The sequence below is a fragment of the Ovis canadensis genome, chromosome 6 (assembly GCF_042477335.2).
Source record: "Ovis canadensis isolate MfBH-ARS-UI-01 breed Bighorn chromosome 6, ARS-UI_OviCan_v2, whole genome shotgun sequence".
NCBI lineage: Eukaryota > Metazoa > Chordata > Mammalia > Artiodactyla > Bovidae > Ovis > Ovis canadensis.
Genome location: NC_091250.1, coordinates 47,362,108 through 47,385,631, shown reverse-complemented (window position 1 = coordinate 47,385,631; position 23,524 = coordinate 47,362,108). Strand labels below are relative to the sequence as shown.

General features: G+C 38.0%; 1 protein-coding gene across 3 annotated transcripts in view; it reads left to right on the top strand.

Annotated features, from left to right (window-relative positions):
• Positions 1–23,524, top strand: part of GRID2 (glutamate ionotropic receptor delta type subunit 2) — a 1,666,133-nt gene that overhangs the window by 1,341,260 nt on the left and 301,349 nt on the right. For all 3 annotated transcript variants that reach the window (XM_069593668.1, XM_069593665.1, XM_069593666.1), the window contains one exon: positions 7,659–7,797. In XM_069593668.1, the coding sequence (XP_069449769.1) occupies positions 7,659–7,797 (139 nt within the window). The remainder of the gene's footprint in view (positions 1–7,658; positions 7,798–23,524) is intronic.

Sequence of the window (23,524 nt, the reverse complement as noted above, 5' to 3'; positions counted from 1 at the left end):
TAAATTAAAAGATACTTGCACCTTGGAAGGAAATTTATGACCATCCTACACAGCATATTAAAAAGCAGAGACATTACTTTGCTGACAAAGGTCCATCTAATTAAAGCTGTGGTTTTTCCAGTAGTCATGTATGGATATGAGGTTAGGACTATAAAAGAAAGCTAAGTGCTGAAGAACTGATGCTTTTGAACTGTGGTGTTGGAGAAGACTCTTGAGAGTCCCTTGGACTGAAAGGAGACCCAACCAGTCAATCCTAAAGGAAATCAATCCTGAATATTCATTGGAAGGACTGATGCTGAACCTGAAACTCCAATAGTTTGGCCACCTGATGGGAAGAACTGACTCATTTGAAAAGACCCTGATGCTGGGAAAGATTGAAGGTGGGAAAAGGAGACCACAGAGGATGAGATGATTAGATGGCATCACTGACTTAATGGGCATGAGTTTGAGTAAACTCCGGGAGTTGATGATGGACAGGGAGTCCTGGCATGCTGCAGTCCATGGGGTCACAAAGAGTCGGACATGACTGAGCAACTGAACTGACCTCAATATGACTGTGAGGCTGCATTAAAGATTCACTTAGTTTATAGAAAGGAATTTAGAATGAGTTGTTCAAGACAGAGCAAAGAAAGAGTTGGATTTGACTAGTGTTTGGGCTCTGCTGAAAGGATTTCCCATTTGGGCAATGGTAAAAGAATCTGCCTGCCAGTGCAGGAAGCACAGATTTGATCCCTGGGTTGGGAAGATCCTCTGGAGTAGGAGGAAATGGCAACCCTCTCCTGTATTCTTGCAGGGAAGATGCAACTGAGCATGAGAGGGTTTCAAAGGAAGGGAGGAAAAATGCAATGTTGATCATAACAAATCACTGGATTTAAGCTGGGTAAGAGGGAACTACATATAATAGGATTAGGGTCTCATAGTGAAAACATGGTAGAATAGAATAGATCTTAGATAGAATGGGAATGTCAACTTGATGAGGGGAGGAAACTCAAAAGATAAAAGGTGGCGTAGGAGCATGGCTTGCTTGAAATTGAGATTGTAAAGAGGTCAGAGTTATTGTTAATAAAGGTGTTTCTACTAAAATAAATATAAAAGGAGTACATTTTCATTAAGTAGAAAATAATACAAATAATAAAAATGAAATACTATTAAATTCTAATTAGACTCTGTTGCCTGCCAAAGGTATTTTGAGATTTTCATTCCCTTTATGAAAACAGATTTGAAATTTTAAACAGAATTATTATCACCAAGCTGAGCCTTTGTGCTTGCCATAATAAAAAAATACTGAAAGATAATTGTAAATAGAGTAATTTCCTTGCCATAAACACTGTAATTTTCTGCTGTCCTTCTCTCCCACCTCAAATCATACATTGTAAAGCCTACACTGCCTTCAGATAGTGGACATAGTAACCTCACTAACTCCAAACCTTGTGGGTATCTCACATGCTCCTCCTTATTACCTCCATTTCCTCCACCAAAAGAAAAAATTATTAAAGCATTTACAAATCTCATCACAGGCAGACTCTTAAGTCTATTTATGAATGCACTTCAAGGAATAGATTAATACATAAATATGATTGACATATCTTATGCAGTTAGGAGATATGTACATCATCACCAATCCTTCAGTGTAAGACATTGCCTTGACAGTGGCTCATTGCCAATATATCCTTATTCATATTTTCTAAACAGTGATTTTGTATGTATAAAAGATTCTAATATTTACCGACACACCACTTGACCAACTTATCTGAACATATTCAATCATCCCTAACACTGGAAAGTTTCTATTTGCTATAAGCATTTTTAGCTATTGTGCTAGTAACCTAATTTCAATAAGGATCCAATTTTGGGGGAAAAATAAATGTTTATAAGGAAAGATATTAATGAATTTTCTTCCTCTATTTTTTTTCTTGATCATTCTTCATTAAAAAAGAATCACAGTCCCAGATTATATAATAAACACTTGAGAGGTTTTTTTTTTCTTTCTTTCTTTCTTTCTTTTTTTTTTTACTTTGTGAGTTTTTAAACCTTCAAGAAGCTGATTTACCAAGCAATGAAATTGGAAAATCTTCAACAATTACTTTTCTGTATTTTCAGGCAAACACAAAAATGCATGTATACTCCCACAGAAAACATTTAGAACATTTTTTTTTTTTTGTCTTGCTCAGGTAAAATTATCAAGTTCCATAATCTTACCTGAGGGAAAAACATTATTTTACTTATTTATAACAACCTTTATAAGTAAGATAATATGTAAAGTGGTAAGGCTGATGTACTTTTTGAGGTGGGAAACCAGTCACGTCAAAATGCAAATCTGTGTAAAGAACAATTCTCTTACTGCAGAAGAATCACTTTGGAAAATATGAATTCTACACACTTCTGCAGAGTGACACTCTAGGGAGACCTCAAACTCACCAAGGGGTTGTAGAATCAAATTGCCCAACTCTGGAGTCAGACCCTTTTACACCGTAAAGTGTCAGGAATGGCCAGCCTAATTTCTGCCATGCTTTAGCAATGTAAGATTGTTTTTTTTAATTTAGCAGGTAATTTCTTTTTGTTTTTTTACCTGTCTTCTAGCCTTCAGAATCTATGAAAATATTTTCTTTTTTCAAATTGTGGACAAAAAAACAGAATAAAGGGAAAAAAATAGTTTTTATTCAACTCACCATTCTCTCTTTTTACTCTTTTACTTCTTTTATTTAGTTTTTTTCTTTAATTATGAAATACTATGTAAGTACAGAAAGTGCACAAAACTTAAAAGTGCAGCTCAGTGAATTACCAGCAATGGAATCCCAGTGTAACTGCCACCTAGGAAAAGATAGAACATTACCTGTAACACAACCCCGATTTCCCTGTCTCAACATAATTCTACAGTTTACCACTCATAAGATTATCAGCACTACCATTCATGATGTCTAGTTTTGAACAGTTATCATGCTGTGTGCATTATTTTACTCAATATTTAGTTTGTGAAATCCATTCATGGTCTTATAAATGAAATCTGTTCAGTTTCATTTCTATATAGTATTATTTCATTGTTCTCTGTATGTGTGTGAGAGAGAAAAATTTATATCTTTATAATACTGAGTCTTTGATCAATAAACACGATGTATCTGCCCATTTATTCAACCTTCTTTTATTGCACTCAAGAAAGGTTTATAGATTTTCATGTAGAGATCTTCCACATCTTTATTTCTAGATATTTTATATTTTTAGTATTATTGCAAATAGTGCATATTTTTAAATTTCATGTCTTAAGTGTTACTGGTGTGTGCATGTCTGATTATTCTTGAACGTTGACTCTGTACCATAGTAAACTGATAGCTGACATTAATTTTAGTAAGTCATTTCATATTCTCTTAGATTTTCTATATACATATTCACATCATCTCTAACCCTTAACTTTTATTTCATTCTCTCTAATTCCTTAGTATTTTTTCTTTCTTTATTTTCTTGGCATATTGTACTGTGCTGTTTAGTGCCTACAATTAAATGTTGAATAGAAGTGGTAAAACTCACAGCCTTTAAATAGGCTTTAAAAATGCTTTCTTTGTTAGTAAGTGTGACATTTTCTGTCGGCTTCCTGAAAATACTCTTTGTGAGACTAAGAATTATTTCCAGTTTGCTGGAGTATTTCTAGGTTTTCAGTATTTTTATGATTAGATGTTAAATTTTATCTGTGCTTTATATATTTCTACCAAGATGATTACAGGGTTTTGCTCCTTTATAGTGCTAATGTAGTGAATTTTAATGATTTACTTTCAGATGCCAAACAACCTTTGCTTTCATTTAATAAACTCATAATGCCTATTTATTTTTGCAATTTTCAGTTTACTAATTTATGTAAGTCTTCTTTATCTACAATTATATGGAAGATTAGCTTGTCATCCTCTTTACTTGGAATAACCTTTTCAGATTTTGTTTACAAAAGTTGTGTCTTCTTTATAAAATATATGGACTAGTGTCTTGCTTTTTTTCTAATCTTAGAAAGAATTTATGTAAAATTAGACTTAATTATTGCTAAAAGATTGGGTAGATTTTTTCCAAAAAGTCTGAAAACAATCTACTAGTCTTGAGTATTTTGATAAGTAGGCTTTATTGTAGATTCAAAGTCTTTAATACTTATAAGATCATTGAAATGTTTTATTTCTTTTGGTAGCAATTTTTATACAAATTTGTCCATGTCATCTCCATTTTCATATTAATTGACATTGAACTGTGCATATGATCCTCCTCTTTTATCCTAATATCTGCAACATTTGTAACAATATACCCTTTTAACTCCAATTTTGTGCCTTTACTTATTTTCTTGATCAATCTTAGGAGCTTTTTTTTGCTATTTTTTAATATTTATTTATTTTTATTAAAGGATAATTTCTTTACAACATTGTATTGGTTTCTGCCATACATCTACAGCTTTTTAGAAATATTTCCAAAGGACCAAACTTCTGTTGGATCATCCCTCTCTATTGTGTTTATCTAGTTTATCTAGTTTACTAATTTCTGCTCCTGTATTTATTATGTCCCTCCTTATGTGTTCTTTAGGTTTAATTTGCTTTTCTTTTAACTTCTTGAAGTTGATGAGCAGCTCATTGATTTTCCGACTCTTCTCTTATAGAAGTTGTGAATTTCCCTTCAAAGACAAATTTAGTAGCATCCTGTCTGGTATCAAAATGTGGAGTTTTGGTTTGGAGTATTTTTATTATCACTAACTTCAAAATATTTTTTTACCTCTCTTGTGATTTTTCTCCAACCCATCGCATAATAGAATTGTAATTGTTGATTTCCAAACATATGAGGGCTTTCTGTTTTCCTTAGTTCCACCCCTATTTGGCAAGCCCTGGGCCTTAATTTTTATAGCCACCTGATTTTGAAGGCTTTCAAAAGCATTGCTCAGCATCTCAGTTTCTTATCTTCTTGTTAAATTGGCATTTATCCCTTAGTAGAAAACAGACCTAACTACCAGGTCACATTTCTGAACTTCTTCAGAATCTTCATCTTCTAATTTTTTACTGCTTCTTTAGCTCTCAAATGCAGTATTTGTTCTTTTTTTTTTTTTTCTAGTTGCTATCAGTAGGAGGATTGTTTCAAATTTTTTCCTAATTACAAATGTTAGGAGTCAAGATTACCATTACTTTTAGTATGTGATTTCTAAGTACAGATATCAAATAAAATGTCATTTTATATGGACTCCCCAAGGAATTTGAATTTCCAAATTTCAGACTTTATGCCACAGATGAGGAAAGCTCAACAAATATTCTTTCTTATGTGTGATAACAACTCAAATCGAGGGTGAAGTCTTCATGGATACAAACCTTCAATTAGCCTTTTCAGTCATGAATTTATTGTTCTACTTTTGTACATTTATTAACATCTTCCAGTCTTTATCAATCATCTTGCTCAAATTTATTATTATTTTTTCAACTAGCCATATTTCTAAGAAGTCCCCATTTGGTTTAAAAATGAGCATTTTATTTTTCTTTCATCTTTTAAAAGCCAAGTGAATATTTCCGTTGCTTTGGAGAAGAAAGTATCCAAAATGCATCATAACTCCTTTTGAAAAAATGTGTTCCAGGTATCAGAGGTTAGCCTATTCTGAGTATATTATATCAGGAAAATAGCTCAGGTCATACCCACAGGGTATGTTTGTACTACACTGAAAGTTTAAAGGTATTAATATTACACAGTGAGAATTAGTGGTTGGCATAAAAATCTGCCTCATATGATAATTAATTAAATCTTGTTAAGCAATTCACATATTGATGTACCTAGGCGAATGTAGTATTATATCTCTTTAATTTATTTTTACACTTAGCTACTGCTACTGCTAAGTCACGTCAGTCGTGTCCGACTCTGCAACCCCATAGATGGCAGCCCACCAGGCTCCCCCGTCCCTGGGATTCTCCAGGCAAGAACACTGGAGTTGGTTCCCATTTCCTTCTCCAAGGCATGAAAGTGGAAAGTGAAAATAAAGTCGCTCAGTTGTGTCCGACTCCTAGTGACCCCATGGACTGCAGCCTACCAGGCTCCTCTGTCCATGGGATTTTCCAGGCAAGAGTACTGGAGTGGGGTGCCATTGCCTTCTCCGTTACACTTAGCAGAAAACTAATTTATTTTAGAAAGATTATTAACTTCATATAAAACATGTATTCATTTAGCAAATATTTACCCACCTAATATGAGGCAGAAACTGTTATGTTAGAAACCACATAATGAGGAAGAAGAGAAAATTAAAATATATGAAATTTTTTATTTAAAAAAATAAGATGGCTGAAATAATGCGGTTGTGGGAATTATTTTAGATAGAATGAAGTGTTTGTGAAGAAGTATCATCTGAGCAGAAACTTAAATATTTTAAAAGGAGAGTCATTTTTAAGTTAAAGAACAGAGAATTCCAGGCATACAAATTGCAAGTACAAAGGCCCTCAGACAGAAATCACTGTGGCCCCTTACAAGAAACTAAAGGAAGGACATTCAGAGAGTGGGAAAAGGAAAGTCAGAAAGTGGATCTGAGATTAGTTCATCTAGGACCTGGTGAACTCTGATACAGATTTCAGATTTTCTGGTTTTTTTGTTTGTTTGTTTGTTTTTGTTTTTGTTTTTGTTTTTGCGAGTGATAGGAATCCACTGCAAATTTGGATCAGGAGAATATGATGATTTCGTTTTCACTTTTAAAAAGCATCATGATGATAGACTTAAAAGTGGTAGCCCCTGGAATGTCAACAAGTAAACTGGCTAAGTGGTTCAGTAGTGGCACTGATATATATATAGTACTGCGTGTAAAATTGGTAGCTGGTGGGAATCTGCTGTATGTCGAAAGGAGCTCAGCTTGGTGCTCTGTGATGACCTAGAAGGGCAGGATGGAAGTGAGAAATGAGAGAGAGGTTCAGGAGGGAGGAGATATATGTATTCAGTTCAGTTCAGTCACTCAGTCGTGTCTGACTCTTTGCGACCCCATGAATCACAGCACGCCACGCCTCCCTGTCCATCACCATCTCCCGGAGTTCACTCAGACTCGCGTCCATCGAGTCGGTGATGCCATCCAGCCATCTCATCCTCGGTCATCCCCTTCTCCTCCTGCCCCCAATCCCTCCCAGCATCAGAGTCTTTTCCAATAAGTCAACTCTTTGCATGAGGTGGCCAAAGTACTGGAGCTTCAGCTTTAGCACCATTCCTTCCAAAGAAATCCCAGGGTTGATCTCCTTCAGAATGGACTGGATGGATCTCCTTGCAGTCCAAGGGACTCTCAAGAGTCTTCTCCAACACCACAGTTCAAAAGCATCAATTCTTCAGAGCTCAGCCTTCTTCACAGTCCAACTCTCATACATATAGCTAATTCACTTCACTGTACAGTGAAAACCAACACAACATTGTAAAGCAATTATCTTCCAATTAAAAAATAAATAAACAGCTATAAAAATTGGGGGGGGGAAAGTACAGCTAGCTATGCTTTTTCTGGATCCTTGAGATTCTTTGTTTAATCATTAAAAATTACCAAAAAAAATTGGTGAACATAAGCAAACTACAGAGATCTACACTGATGTTATGCAGAAAGAGTCTCATTACTTAAAAGTTAACTTGTATTGACTGTGTATGACCTCAAAGTCTCAGTAAATACTTGTTGATGTTCTTTTATTCTCTGCTTCCTTCCACAGGTGGAGAAGTCCCATATACAACTCTGGCCACCCGAATGATGATGGGGGCTTGGTGGCTGTTTGCTTTGATTGTCATCTCATCTTACACCGCAAATCTTGCAGCTTTCCTCACCATCACCCGCATTGAAAGCTCCATCCAGTAAGTAGACAAAGATTCCACTAGATGCAAAATATGGGAAGTGACAGAAGAGGCCAGAGCTATTTAAATAAGTATGTGGTGTCTGATAATAAATTTACAACTTCCTTTTGAGTAAAGGCTTAATTTTCTGATGTGCAGACATCATAAATAGTCAAATTCCTGAAAGTACAGTTTTGGTGGAGCACTTTTTATAAAATAAAATTCTGGGTATAATTTGAACGTTGCTTACATTTTCTTGGAAGAATAAGACATATTCAGATTTTTAACTTCTGTAAAATATGACTATGTCTCAGCAGTATTATAAAAAAGAAGGAAAAAGGAGTCATACTAAAATATGTATGTTTATGTGTGTGTGTATATATGTATGTATGTATATATATATATATATATATATGAAGGTTGACACTCATGCCTTGAATCTATCCCATTATGCATTGTCTGAGTAGATAGTTAGGCAGACAGTAGGAAACTGAGAGATAGAAGACAGGTAGGGAGAGGGGGGAAAGAGAGAGAGTGCTAACCAAGAAGTAAAACCACATTATGTCTCTTCATTGCATTATAGCTAATACGAATATTATTGCTGCTGTTTTTCCAGTTGCAATGGTGGTAAATTGTCATTAACTATGATGTACTGGAGAAGGCAATGGCACCCCACTCCAGTACTCCTTCCTGGAAACTCCCATGGACAGAGGAGCCTGGTAGGCTGCAGTCCATGGGGTGGCTAAGAATCCGATGCGACTGAGTGACTTCACTTTCACTTTTCACTTTCATGCAATGGAGAGGGAAATGGCAACCCACTCCAGTGTTCTTGCCTGGAGAATCCCAGGGACGGGGCAGCCTGGTGGGCTGCCGTCTATGGGGTCACGCAGAGTCGGACATGACTGACGTGACTTAGCAGTAGCAGCAGCATGATGTACTTTTGAATCCTGAAAGCTACCTGAGTCAATGCTGCATTTCACAAATGGCATTCCTGTGAGCCCTGAGAATCCACAGGCCTTTGATTTACGGTGGCCGGTTTTACTCTGTGTGATTTCAAGCCATAAGGTCTGGTCAGTGCCACAGTCCAACTTGTGCCTCATAATGCTCTATATCTGGTTTTAAGAAAATGTTTTCTGAAAATGTTTTATTAACCCAAAAACAAGGTAGTTTGAACTTTTCCACAGTTAAAAAAACATTTATTTCTCAACAAAGCTGACAGTTTGAAGATTAGAATAATTAGCTTTGTCAAGGAATTCATTAGAGATTTAATTCATCCTTAAGAGTCAGTATGAGTTCTTTTTGCCTTTAAAAATATGTAAATGAATTCCATTAGTAGGTACAAAATTATTATAGCACAATACTAAGATTAAAATCAAGAATTAATGATCTAAAAGAAATAGGGTATTTTTAAATTGCTTATGGTATACAAATTGAAAACCCCCAAATCAAATTCATGCATCAAATATTTAAACCATTTATGAAAATGATGTTTCCAACTTCTTTCATCAAATCTTAGTCTTCAAGTTGTTTTCCTAGTTATTTTTTTGGTGCTGAACCTCAATATCCTTTCAACTTACTATCTTTGTATCGTAGCCAGTTCTGTGTGTGACATAAGTTATGAGTGATGCAGAGTGAAGCTCATGGAAAATGTAAACTGGTGACCCTATCATATTCCTATTTTAAGCAATAATGATAATGAATATAATGTTCCAGCCCAAGAAATCAATGAGTTAGTAAAATTATGCAAGTAAAGCACATTTATTGAGCACTCAAGAGATGACAAGCTTTTTGCTAGATGTTTCACATGCATTGGCTCATTTAATGCTTTAATGGTTCAGTTCAATTCAGTCGCTCAGTCATGTCCGACTCTTTGCGACCCCGTGAATCGCAGCATGCCAGGCCTCCCTGTCCATCACCAACTCCTGGAGTTCACTCAGACTCACGTCCATCGAGTCGGTGATGCCATCCAGCCATCTCATCCTCTGTCATCCCCTTCTCCTCCTGCCCCCAATCCCTCCCAGCATCAGAGTCTTTTCCAATGAGTCAATTCTTCCCATCAGGTGGCCGAAGTACTGGAGTTTCAGCTTCATCATTCCTTCCAAAGAAATCCCAGGGCTGATCTCCTTCAGAATGGACTGGTTGGATCTCCTTGCAGTCCAAGGGACTCCCAAGAGTCTTCTCCAACACCACAGTTCAAAAGCATCAGTTCTTTGGAACTCAGCTTTCTTCACTATCCAACTCTCGCATCCATACATGACCACTGGAAAAACCATAACCTTGACTAGATGGACCACTGTTGGCAAAATAGTGTCTCTTGTTTTGAATATGCTATCTAGGATGGTCACAATTTGTCTTCCAAAGAGTAAGCATCTTTTAATTTCCTGGCTGCAGTCACCATCTGCAGTGACTTTGGAGCCCAAAAAAATAAAGTCTGACACTGTTTCCACTGTTTCTGTTTCCCCGTCTATTTCCCATGAAGTGATGAGACCAGATGCCATGATCTTCATTTTATGAATGTTGAGCTTTAAGCCAATTTTTTCACTCTCCACTTTCACTTTCATCAAGAGGCTTTTTAGTTCCTCTTCACTTTCTGCCATAAGGGTGGTGTCATCTGCATATCTGAGGTTATTGATATTTCTCCCGACAGTCTTGATTCCAACTTGTACTTCTTCCAGCCCAGCGTTTTGCATGATGTACTCTGCATATAAGTTAAATAAGCAGGGTGACAATATACAGCCTTGACGTACTCCTTTTCCTATTTGGAACCAGTCTTTTGTTCCATGTCCAGTTCTAACTGTTGCTTCCTGACCGGCATATAGGTTTCTCAAGAGGCAGGTTAGGTGGTCTGGTATTCCCATTCTTTCATAATTTTCCACAGTTTATTGTGATCCACACAGTCAGAGGCTTTGGCATAGTCAATCAAGCAGAAATAGATGTTTTTCTGGAACTCTCTTGCTTTTTCCATGATCCAGCAGATGCTGGCAATTTGATCTCTGGTTCCTCTGCCTTTTCGAAAGCTAGCTTGAATATCTGGAAGTTCATGGTTCACATATTGCTGAAGCCTGGCTTGGAGAATTTTTAGCATTATTTTCCTAGTGTGTGAGATGAGTGCAATTGTGTGGTAGTTTGAGCATTCTTTGGCATTGCCTTTCTTTGGGATTGGGATGAAAACTAAGCTTTTCCAGTCCTGTGGCTACTGCTGAGTTTTCCAAATTTGTTGACACATTGAATGCAGCACTTTCACAGCATCATCTTTCAGGATTTGAAATAGCTCAATTGGAATTCCATTACCTCCACTAGCTTTGTTCATAGTGATGCTTTCTAAGGCCCACTTGCCTTCACATTCCAGGATGTCTGGCTCTAGGTGAGTGATCACACCATCGTGATTATCTTGGTCTTGAAGATCTTTTTTGTACAGTTCTTCTGTGTATTCTTGCCACCTCTTCTTAATATCTTCTGCTTCTGTGAGGTCCATGCCATTTCTGTCCTTTATCGAGCTCATCTTTGCATGAAATGTTCCCTTGATATCTCTAATTTTTTTGAAGAGATCTCTAGTCTTTCCCATTCTGTTGTTTTCCTCTATTTCTTTGCATTGATCGCTGAGGAAGGCTTTCTTATCTCTTCTTGCTATTCTTTGGAACTCTGCATTCAGATGCCTATATCTTTCCTTTTCTCCTTTGCTTTTCGCTTCTCTTCTTTTCACAGCTATTTGTAAGGCCTCCCCAGACAGCCATTTTGCTTTTTTTGCATTTCTTTTCCATGGGGATGGTCTTGATCCCTGTCTCCTGTACAATGTCACAAACCTCATTCCATAGTTCATCAGGCACTCTATCAATCAGATCTAGGCCCTTAAATCTATTTCTCACTTCCACTGTATAATCATAAGGGATTTGATTTAGGTCCTACCTGAATGGTCTAGCGGTGTTCCTTACTTTCTTCAATTTAAGTCTGAATTTGTCAATAAGGAGTTCATGATCTGAGCCACAGTCAGCTCCTGGTCTTGTTTTTGTTGACTGTATCAGGCTTCTCTATCTTTGGCTGCAAAGAGCTAATCAATCTGATTTCGGTGTTGACCATCTGGTGATGTCCATGTGTAGAGTCTTCTCTTGTGTTGTTAGAAGAGGGTGTTTTCTATGTCCAGTGCATTTTCTTGGCAAAACTCTATTAGTCTTTGCCCTACTTCATTCCGTATTCCAAGGCCAGATTTGCCTGTTACTCCAGGTATTTCTTGACTTCCTACTTTTGCATTCTAGTCCCCTATAATGAAAAGGACATCTTTTTTGGATGTTAGCTCTAAAATGTCTTCTAGGTCTTCTTAGAACCATTCAAATTCAGCTTCTTCAGCGTTACTGGTTGGGGCATAGACTTGAATTACTGTGATATTGAATGATTTGCCTTGGAAACGAACAGAGATCATTCTGTCGTTTTTGAGATTGCATCCAAGTACTGCATTTTGGACTCTTTTGTTGACCATGATGGCTTCTCCATTTCTTCTGAGGGATTGCTTCCCACAGTAGTAGATATAATGGTCATCTGAGTTAAATTCACCCATTCCAGTCCATTTTAGTTCGCTGATTCCTAGAATGTTGACGTTCACTCTTGCCACCTCCAGTTTGACCACTTCCAATTTGCCTTGATTCATGGCATCAGAGGGCAGACACACTGAAACCATAATCACAGAAAACTAGTCAATCTAATCACGCTATGACCACAGCATTGTCTAACTCAATGAAACTAAGCCATGCCCGTGGGGCCACCCAAGATGGGCGGGTCATGGTGGAGAGGTCTGACAGAATGTGGTCCAGTGGAGAAGGGAATGGCAAACCACTTCAGTATTCTTGCCTTGACAACCCCATGAACAGTATGAAAAGACAAAATGATAGGATACTGAAAGAGGAACTCCCCAGGACAGTAGGTGCCCAATATGCTACTGGAGATCAGTGGAGAAACAACTGCAGAAAGAATGAAGGGATAGAGCCAAAGCAAAAACAATACCCCATTGTGGATATGACTGGGGATAGAAGCAAGGTCCGATGCTGTAAAGAGCAGTATTGCATAGGAACTGTGCCACACTAGTCCCCATTCCATAACCTTGTGCATTTGTATGACCAGTTGCTTCTAGGGAACGTTATAAAGGATGCGTCATAGCCTTGTTCAGTGTAAAGTATAGTAATGTAAATAATGACATTCTTCAAATGCTCGATTTGTTTGAGGAAATAAAGTATCAAAAGTTAGGAGATTTTTGTGTTGGGTCAGTTCTATTAGTGAATATCCCAACATGAGTTAATTACATCTATAACTGATACCTGCCTTTCAGAGTAAGATTGCTTGGCACAACCCGTCAATAGAAATTGCACTGAAAGAAAGTTTTTAAAAATCAAAATGGGGTATTTTATCTCACTAATATACTTCTCATCAACTTTAACATGCTGTATTTTAAGTATACTTAAAGCCGAAAATTTGTTTATCTCAGATTTGACTTTGAAACATTTTAAAATAAGTAAATAAAGAAAAACTTAGATAACTCATTTGATACAGTGTACAACAATAATCATAAATAAAAGTTATGGACAATATTCACTGAGAATTTATTATGAATTTATTAAGCATATTATGTATACCCCCTTCAGTGTTCAAAATTACCCTAATAATACAATTACGACTATTATTCCTACTTTGTAGATGAAAAAAACAGCAATTTGGAAGTTAAATGCTCACTATCACATTGTGAATAATGTCAGAGCCAAAAATCCACCCCATGTTAGTCCAATACCAATTCATGACTTCACTTACTGAAGTTTTTCTTTATTTTACAGTTTGTCTCTTGATGATTATTACAATTTGTTTGCTTGACCCACTGTTTCACTGGGTTTGTAGGCCTCACGGTGTGTGTGTATCTGAGCTATTTGGTCATTACCAACTTTGCTAGCATTTATTTGTATCTAGACGTTCATGTAATAGCAGTGGGAGCAAAAGTCTCTATCAAATTTTTACACCGATAGGTTTCTCTAAAGTAAAATTTAATGGAAACGGATCATAATTGCACATGATGTTTCCCTCAAGTGTAGTTCCACACTCCAAAATAACTGAACGTTCATTTTTTTAACAAATTATTTCTTTCAAATGCCAACTCACATTATTAAAAGCCAACCGTGAGTATAATAAACCTCCCCTTCCTTCTAATCTTATCACTAGACTAATTATGAAAGAGGAAAACTGGAGCCAAATAAGTTAAAAGAAGCCTGAGTCTCTCTCCAAACTTGAAGATATCTTCTAATTTCATGCTTCAGCTGTGTTGGTAAACATAATTGCAATGTTTCTTGGAAATATTCAAAGTTGCATTTATAATTGATGTCAAACTTTCTTGGAAAATTCTAATTTTTCTTAGAAAAGACAGAAACTTTTTTCAGAAAACCATCCAGTGTCATGCTTCTTAATCATTTTATATTCATGAGATTTTTTCATCATTAAATGAAGCAATCCTCATCAGAGTACCTTTTCCCAGCCCAATTGCTGTGCTATTAGCAAACATCTACTATCCACGACTGTATTCCCAAAATGAAAAACAAATATCATATATTAATGAATATATACGATACCTAGAAAAATGGTACTGATGAACCCATTTGCAAGGCAGAAATAGACATGGATGCACAGAACAGACTTGTGGACACAGCGGACAAGGAAAGGGTGAAACACATTGAGGGAGTAGCATTGAGGTTTATACACGACCACGTGTGAAATAGATGGTTAGCAGGAAGCTCCTGTATAGCACAGGGAGCTCAGCTCTGTGTTCTGTGATGACCTAGAAGGGTGGGATAAGGGTATGGGAGGGAGGCTCAAGAGGGAGGGGATACGTGTATACAAATAGCTGATTCCCTTGTTTTACAACAAAAGCAAGCACAACATTATAAAGCAATTATACACCACCACCACCACCACCACCACCACAACAACAACAACAAATCAAAGTAACTTCTTGACACCAGGAGAGGTAAAGGTGGTTAGAGGACTGTCAGTGAGAAAAACAAACGCTGCTACTTGTAAAAGGTGGTTGACAAAAACCCTGATATTTTGGTAGGAGAAATCCAACAGATTTATTCTTATGAAACTGAATACATTTTATAAAATGTACCTGCTTTTCAAAATTAGATATTTATTGTCATCCTTGGAAGAAAAGTTATGAGCAACCTAGATAGCATATTCAAAAGCAGAGACATTACTTTACCGACTAAGGTCCATCTAGTCAAGACTATGGTTTTTCCAGTAGTCATGTATGGATGTGAGAGTTGGACTGTGAAGAAGGCTGAGCACTGAAGAATTGATACTTTTGAACTGTGGTGTTGGAGAAGACTCTTGAGAGTCCCTTGGACTGCAAGGAGATCCAACCAGTCCATTCTGAAGGAGATCAGCCCTGGGATTTCTTTGGAAGGAATGATGCTGAAGCTGAAACTCCAGTACTTTGGCCACTTCATGCAAAAAGTTGACTCATTGGAAAAGACTTCGATGCTGGGAGGGATTGGGGACAGGAGGTAAAGGGGATGACAGAGGATGAGATGGCTGGATGTTATCGCTGACTCGATGGACGTGAGTCTGAGTGAACTCTGGGAGTTGGTGATGGACAGAGAGGCCTGGCGTGCTGCAATTCATGGGGTCGCAAAGAGTCGGACACGACCGAGTGACTGAACCTTCCAGTTGGCACTTGCCATTAATAAAAATATTGAAAAATAATTTTCTCTGGAGAAGATAACTGACAAGTTAATTTCATATCCCTTCAGTGATCGAACAGCCCAACATAGCTATGTTCTGATATGATGTAATATGATAGATTGTGACACAGTTGATGTATACAGTTCAGTTGCTAAAGAGAAAATTGTATGCAATTTCTCTAAGATTCTAATGACATCTAGGCCTTTTATTGTCACTGAACAGTAATAACAACTAAATTATTTGCAAATACTTAAAAATTGAAATATACATTTTTCTGTCAGGCTAAAACATTGTTGTTTAGCTGTTAACTTGGGTTTGACTCTTTTTGTGATCCCATGAACTGTAGCACACCAGGCTCCTCTGTCCATGGGATTTTCTAAGCAAGTATACTGGAATGGGTTGCCACACCCTCCTCTAGGGGATCTTTCCAACCCAGGGATCAAACCTGAGTCTCTTGAGTCTCCTGCATTGGCAGACAGAGACTTTACCACTGAGCCACCAGGGAAGCCCTGGGCTACAAGTGAAATGATAAGATGGAGCATGTGAAGCTTTGAAGGTATTTTCAGAGTAAATATTGAATGATAATATCATCAACATTAACTATATTAGTCTTTGCACGCATGCTAACTTGCTTCAGTTGTATCTGACTCTTTCTGACCCTGTGGACCATAGCCTGCCAGGCTCCTCCATCCATGGGATTCTCTGGGCAAGAATATAGGTGTGGGTTGCCATTTCCTCCTCCATGGGATCTTCCTGACTGAGGGATTGAACCCATGTCCCTTAAAGTTTCCTGCACTGGCAGGCAGGTTCTTTAACACTAGTGCCACCTGGGAAGTCCATATTAATCTTTACTGTCATGCAATTTTCAAAAACCAACGTATTTCACTTGTGAAAATGAAAATAGCTATGAGGGAATCATAGTTGTATGGTTCGAGTCATCAGCAGCTTTAGAGCCAGATTGGTCTGTGGTGATAAAACTTGAGGACTTTCATTTCCTGGAGCTATAAGTAAGCTTGAGTCTATTCAAATGAACCCCAACATCCCACCATATTTTTATGTTTAATGCATTCATTTTTCATAGTGGTTGAGGTTGGACTAAACAAAATATTGAGTTAATGCAGCCACTGAATCAAACCAATTTGAGATAAATTTCTTTCTAAGCATGTGCAAAAAGAAATTCATAGGTATTCTATTCACTAGAAGAGACCACTTTTTTGCTACCGGAGATTTACACTTGTTTTTGTCTACATTTGGAAAGGGAAAAATTTATTGAGCAACTGTTTTTTTCAGTGCCATACAGTGAGTATCACTGGGCTTAGAAATCTAAGCCTATTCCCAAGTCTAGGGAAACAGAGAATGGTAGCAACTGCTAGGTACTCTCTAATGAAATGATTTATTCCTTCCTTTGCTCCCATGGAGCTATGTAAAAGTTACTGTTAATAACGGCCATTACAAGCATACTTTTAGAAAGGTCATTACAAGCATTCCTAACTATAGCAAATTCCTAAATAGTTATATTAGTTTCATTTAATTAATTCAACTAATCATGTATCTGGTTTTCCGAGGTGGCTCAGCAGTAAAGAATTCACCTGCCAGTTCAGGAGATGTGAGTTCAATCCCTGGGTCGGGAAGATCCCCGGAGAAGGAAATGGTAACCCCCTCCAGTATTCTTGCCTGGGAAATGCCCAGACAGAGGAGCCTGGGGGCTACAGTCCATGGGGTTGCAAAAGGGTCAGACACAATTTAGTGACTAAGCCACCACCACCATCAACCCCTTATCAGATATGAAAAATGAAAGTCACTCAGTTATGTCCAATTCTTGTGACCCCATGGACTATACAGTCCGTGGAATTCTCCAGGCCAGAATACTGGAATGGGTAGCTATTCCCTTCTCCAGGGGATCTTCCCAACCCAGGTCTCCCACATTGCAGGCGGATTCTTTACCAGCTGAACCACTAGGGAAGCCCCTTATCAGATATATTATTTGCAAATATCTTCCCCATTTAGTAGGGAGCCTTTTCTTTATGTTGATGGTTTCCTCACCGTGCAAAAGCTTTCTAGTTCGATGTAGTACCATTAGTTTATTTTTGCTAATCCATGTATAAGCATGGATCTCCCAAAGCTTAACTAATAACTGCCTACTGTTGACTTGAAGCTTTACTAAATTGTGGATTAACACATGCTTTTGTGTTAGTCTTTAAAGATATTTAGGTATTATCATTGAGCCACAATCTATTTGGAGAGGTAACAATGTAGAATTAAATGACATAGGGCTAAGATAACTTTATTTATAAAATATTGTATAAGCATAGGGAAGGGTTTAAGTCAACTTGGAGAGAAGAGGAGAAGAAAGGGAAAAAACTGTTAGGCATCACAGAGGTTCTCTGATGTATCATCAGAAAGTTTGGTCTTAAAGAATAAATGTCTGTAGACTGAAGGAGTGGCATATTGCAGAGGTATGAAACTCCTAGGAGAACATCTAGCAAAGGGTAGATGATCAAAATACACTCATTTCCTCCTGGTTTCAAATAGGTGATGTGAGAGAGGCAGGAAGTGAAATAGAAGTGGAGGGTAGAACCACATCTTACAGGACGTGATAAACCGTGTTAAGGAATTTAGACTTTTTTCCTGGAGATAATGAAGACGGACATCATTTAAGAAAGACAGCTTTAACTGTGGAGAGGAGGATAAGCAGGAGAGAGGAGATGGAAGAGCCTATGGAATCTCACTGGAGGTGTCTAACACACATCTATCTATGGCATTTCATAGTATGTCTTTACTTGATATAAACCTGATCCACATATCTTCTTGTTTCAAGCGGTCTTTGTAAATATATAAGGATTAAAGATAATTTAAGAGAAATTTGGCTTGAGAAAATTTATATCTCTAGGCTAACATTCATATTCCTTGTGAATGCAGGGATATTGCTTCAGATTATTTTCTTTTAAGATATTTAAAAATAGGTGTGGTTGACTACCTTCTGGTTACACAGATAGACAAGAAGAGAGTTACTAATGTGAGGAAATTTTAGGAATTACTCTGACTAGGCTAATTTTCAGATGCAACTTTGCCAAAATTTGCATCTCAAAGTTTGCTCTTCCTAGACCACATTCTGCTTATTAATTAATTTTAGCCTTGAGCCATCAAAAAGGAAATCAGACTTATTTTTATTCCATTTTAATACACTTTCTTCTTTTGAAAGTGACACAAGGCTATTTTGAGAAATTAGAAAGTAAAAGCCTGAAGGACAAAGCACTGACAATCCACAATCTGTCGTAGAGTAGTGTGTCCTAAATTGCTTCAATCATGTCCGACTCTTTGTGACCCCATGGACTGTAGCCCGCCAGGCTCCTCTGTCCATTGGATTATCCAGGCAAAAATATAGGAGTGGGTTGCCATGCCCTCCTCCAGGGGATCTTCCCAACTCTGGTATCAAACCCAAGTCTCTTGTGTCTCCTGCATTGGCATTCGGGTCCTTTATCTCTAGTGTCACCTGGGAAGCCCATCACAGAGCAGTGTTTTGTCAATATTTAAGCAAACTTTATTTTGAAGTAATTATATATATATATATGTATATATACACACACACACACACACACACACACACAGAGGAAATTGCTACATCAGTACAGTTATAACACAGAGATGACAGAGATGTCCGATATGCCCTTCACCAAGTTCGCCACAATCTTCTTGCTTAGTCTGACACTTTGTGACCTCATGGACTGTACCCCACAGGCTCCTCTGTCCCTGGGATTCTCCAGGCAAGAATACTGGAGTGGGTAGCCTATCTCTTCTCCAAGGGAACTTTCTGACCCAGGAATCAAACCAGGATCTCCTGCATTGCAGGTGGATTCTTGACCAGCTAAGCCACCAGGAAAGCCCCCCACCCATGCACCATGGTTACATCTTAGTAATTACACTATAGTATCAAAATCAGGAAATTGACATGGATACTATGTACACATATAGTACTTAGCCATTTTATCACTGGTATAGAATCATTAACCACCACTGCAATACAGATACAAAACCATTCATCATTACAAAATCTCCCACATTCCACCCCATATGCTCACCCTCACCCATTCTTCCACACCATCCCCAGCTCTTGGCAACCACAATTATTCTCCTCTCATTCTAACAGTGTTTTAGCTTGACTTGTTCTGAAATTGGCTTTTATGTCATTCAGCAAAATGCCCTTGAGGTCCATTCAAGTTGTTGCATGCATCCATGGTTCGTAGTTTTTTGGTTTTTTTTTTATTAAGTAGTATGAAGCAAAAGGCAAAGGAGAAAAGGAAAGAGATACACATCTGAATGCAGAGTTCCAAAGAATAGCAAGGAGAGATAAGAAAGTCTTCTTAAGTGAAGAATGCAAAGAATAGAGGGAAACCAAAGGATGAGAAAGACTAGAGATCTCTTCAAGAAAATTAGCAACATGAAGAGAACATTTCACGCAACGATGGGCACAATAAAGGACAGAAATGGTTTGGAACTAAAAGAAGCAGAAGTTACTAAGAAGAAGTGGCAAGAATACACATAAGAACTGTACAAAAAAGGTCTTAATGACCCGGATAACCATGATGGTGTGATCACTCACCTTGAGCCAAGTTCCTGGAATGTGAAGTCAAGCAGGCTGTAGGAAACATTACTATGAACAAAGCTAGTGGAGGTGATGGAATTCCAGCTGAGCTATTTCAAATCCTAGAAGATGATGCTGTTAAAGTGTTGCACTCAATATGCCAGCAAATTTGGAAAACTCGGCAGTGGCCACAGGACTAGAAAGGTCAGTTTTCATTCCCATCCCAAAGGACAATGCCAAAGACAATGCTCAAACTATCACACAGTTGCCCTCATTTCGCATGCTAGCAAGGTAATGCTCAAAATCCTTCAAGCTGGGCTTCAACAGTATGTGAACTGAGAACTTCCAGATATACAAGCTGGATTTAGAAAAGGCAGAGGAACCAGAGATCAAATTGCCAACATCTGTTGGATCATAGAAAAAGCAAGAGAATTCCAGAAAAACATCTATTTCTATTTCATTGACTAGGTTAAAGCCTTTGACTGTGTGGATCACAAGAAACTGAAAAATTCATGAAGAACTAAAATTACCAGACCCCACCTTACCTGCCTCCTGAGTAACCTGTATGCAGGTCAAAAAGCGACAGTTAGAACCAGACATGGAACAAAGGACTGGTTCAAAATTCAGAAAGGAATACATCAAGGCTATATATTGTCACCCTGCTTATTTAACTTATGTGCAGAGTACATCATGCAAAATGCTGGGCTGGATGAAGAACAAGCTGGAATCAAGATTGCCAGGATAAATATTAGCAACCTCAAATATGCAGATGACACCACCCTAATGGCAGAAAGCAAAGAGGAACTAAAGAGCCTCTTGATGAAAGTGAAAGAGGAGAGTGAAAAAGCTGGCTTAAAACTCAACGTTCAAAAAATGAAGATCGTGGCATCCATTTTCCATCACTTCATGAGTAAAAATGGAAATAATGGCAAACTTTATTTTGGGGAGCTCCAAAATCACTGCATATGGTGAGTGCAGCAGTGAAATTGAAAAAAAAAAAAAAAAAGTGAAGTCACTCAGTCGTGTCCAACTCTTTGCGACCCTGTGGACTATAACCCACCAGGCCCCTCCATCCATGGGATTCTCCAGCCAAGAATACTGGAGTGGGTTGCCATTTCCTTCTCCAGGGGATCTTCCTGACCCAGGGATTGAACCCTGGTCTCCCGCATTGCAGGCAGAGGCTTTAAACTCTGAGCCACCAGGGAAGACCTTGAAAGGGCCTTGCAAAGTTCTGTATAGTCAAAGCTATGAATTTTCCAGTAGTCATATATGGATGTAAGAGTTGAACCATGAGTAATCTGAGCACCAAAGTATTGATGCTTTCAAACTGTGATGCTGGAGAAGACTCTTGTAAGTCCCTTGGACTGCAAGGAGATCAAACCAGTCAGTCCTAAAGGAAATCAGCTGTGAATACTGACTGGAAAGACTTATTCTGAAGCTGAAACTTCAATACTTAGGCCACCTGATGGGAAGAGCCAACTTATTGGAAAAGACCATGATGCTGGGAAAGATTTAAGGTTGGAGGAGAAGGGGCAGACAGAGGGTTGCATGGGATCACCTACTCAATGGACATGAGTTTGAGCAAACTGTGGGAGATAGTGAAGGACAAGGAAGCCTGGCATGCTGCAATCCACAGGGTCACAAAGAGTTGGATGTGACTGAGCTACTGAGCAACAACAGTGAATTCGCAAACTTATTAAAAACTTACCTATTGGATGACATCTATGTTGTTTCCAGTTTTTAGCTATTTTAAATAAGGCTGCTAACAACTTTTATGTACAGGATTTTTTTTTTTTTTTTTTTTTTTTGCGTGTGTATGTTTTCATTTCTCTGGCATGAAAGTCCATGAATGTAATTAGGTGGTCTGGTAAGTGTATGATTAGTTTTTAAGAAACTGCCAAATTGTTTTACAGAGTAGTTGCTCTGTTTTACATCTCCACCAACAATTAATGAGGTATCCAGTTTGTTTGCATTTTTGCCACCTTTGGGTGCTATCATTAATTTTTTAAAATTTTATCCATTCTGATAGAAATGTAGTAATACCTTACTGTGATCTTAATTTGCATTTCCCTAGTGATTAGTGACATTGAACATCTTCTCATGTACTTTTTGCCATCATTATATCCTCTTACATGAAAGGTTCCTTTGTGTCTTTTGTCCATTTCCTAATTGGATTGTTTGCTTTTTTTTTTTTTAAACCATTGAGAGTTCTTTAGGGTTTTCCAGGTGGGGCTTCTGATAAAGAAGCAGCCTACCAATTCAGGAGATAAGAGACATGGGTTTGATCCCTAGGTCCAGAAGACCTCTTGGAGGAGGACATGGCAACCCATTCCAGTATTCTTGACTGAAGAATCCTATGAACAGAGAGTGTAGTGGGCTATAGTCCATAGGGTTGCAAAGAGTCAGACACAGCTGAAGTGACTCAGCATGCATTGCAGGCATATGAAAGTTTCTTCTGTGTCTTTGTCCATTTTCCACTTGGATTCTTTGCTTTTTTTACCACTGAGAGTTCTTTACATATTCTAGATAGAACTTCTTTGTCTGATATGTGGTTTGCAAATGTTTTTTCATCTTCTTTACAGGGTCTCACATAGAACAAAAGTTTTTAATTTTGGTGAAGTCAAATTTACCAATTTTTTTTTTGCGTTAACCTTTCATGTCATGTCAAGACTCTTCAAGCAAATTCTAGATCTCTAAAATACCCAACTGTTTTATGCTAAAAGTTTTATAGTTTTATATTTCCAATTTAAATGTATAATCCATTTTGAGTTTAGTTTTGTACCAGGTGTAAAGTTATGACCAACCTAGATGGCATATTGAAAAGCAGAGACATTACTTTGCCAACAAAGGTCCGTCTAGTCAAGGCTATGGTTTTTCCAGTGGTCATGTATGGATGTGAGAGTTGGACTGTGAAGAAAGCTGAGCACCGAAGAATTGATGCTTTTGAACTGTGGTGTTGGAGAAGACTCTTGAGAGTCCCTTGGACTGCAAGGAGATCCAACCAGTCCGTTCTGAAGGAGATCAACCCTAGGATTTCTTTGGAAGGAATGATGCTAAAGCTGAAACTCCAGTACTTTGGCCACCTCATGCAAAGAGTTGACTCATTGGAAAAGACTCTGATGCTGGGAGGGATTGGGGCAGGAGGAGAAGGGGACGACCGAGGATGAGATGGCTGGATGGCATCATTGACTCGATGGGCGTGAGTCTGAGTGAACTCCGAGAGTTGGTGATGGACAGGGAGGCCTGGCGTGCTGTGATTCTTGGGGTCGCAGAGTCAGACACGACTGACTGAACTGAACTGAACTGACTGGAAGTTTACATTGAGGTTCACTTTTTGCCTGTGGATATTCATATGTCCAGGAGCTTTTGCTGAAAACAAACAAACAAACAAACAAAAACCTATCTTTCCTTTGTTGAAATGCTTGTGCATCTTTGTAAAGAATAATCAGTTGGCCT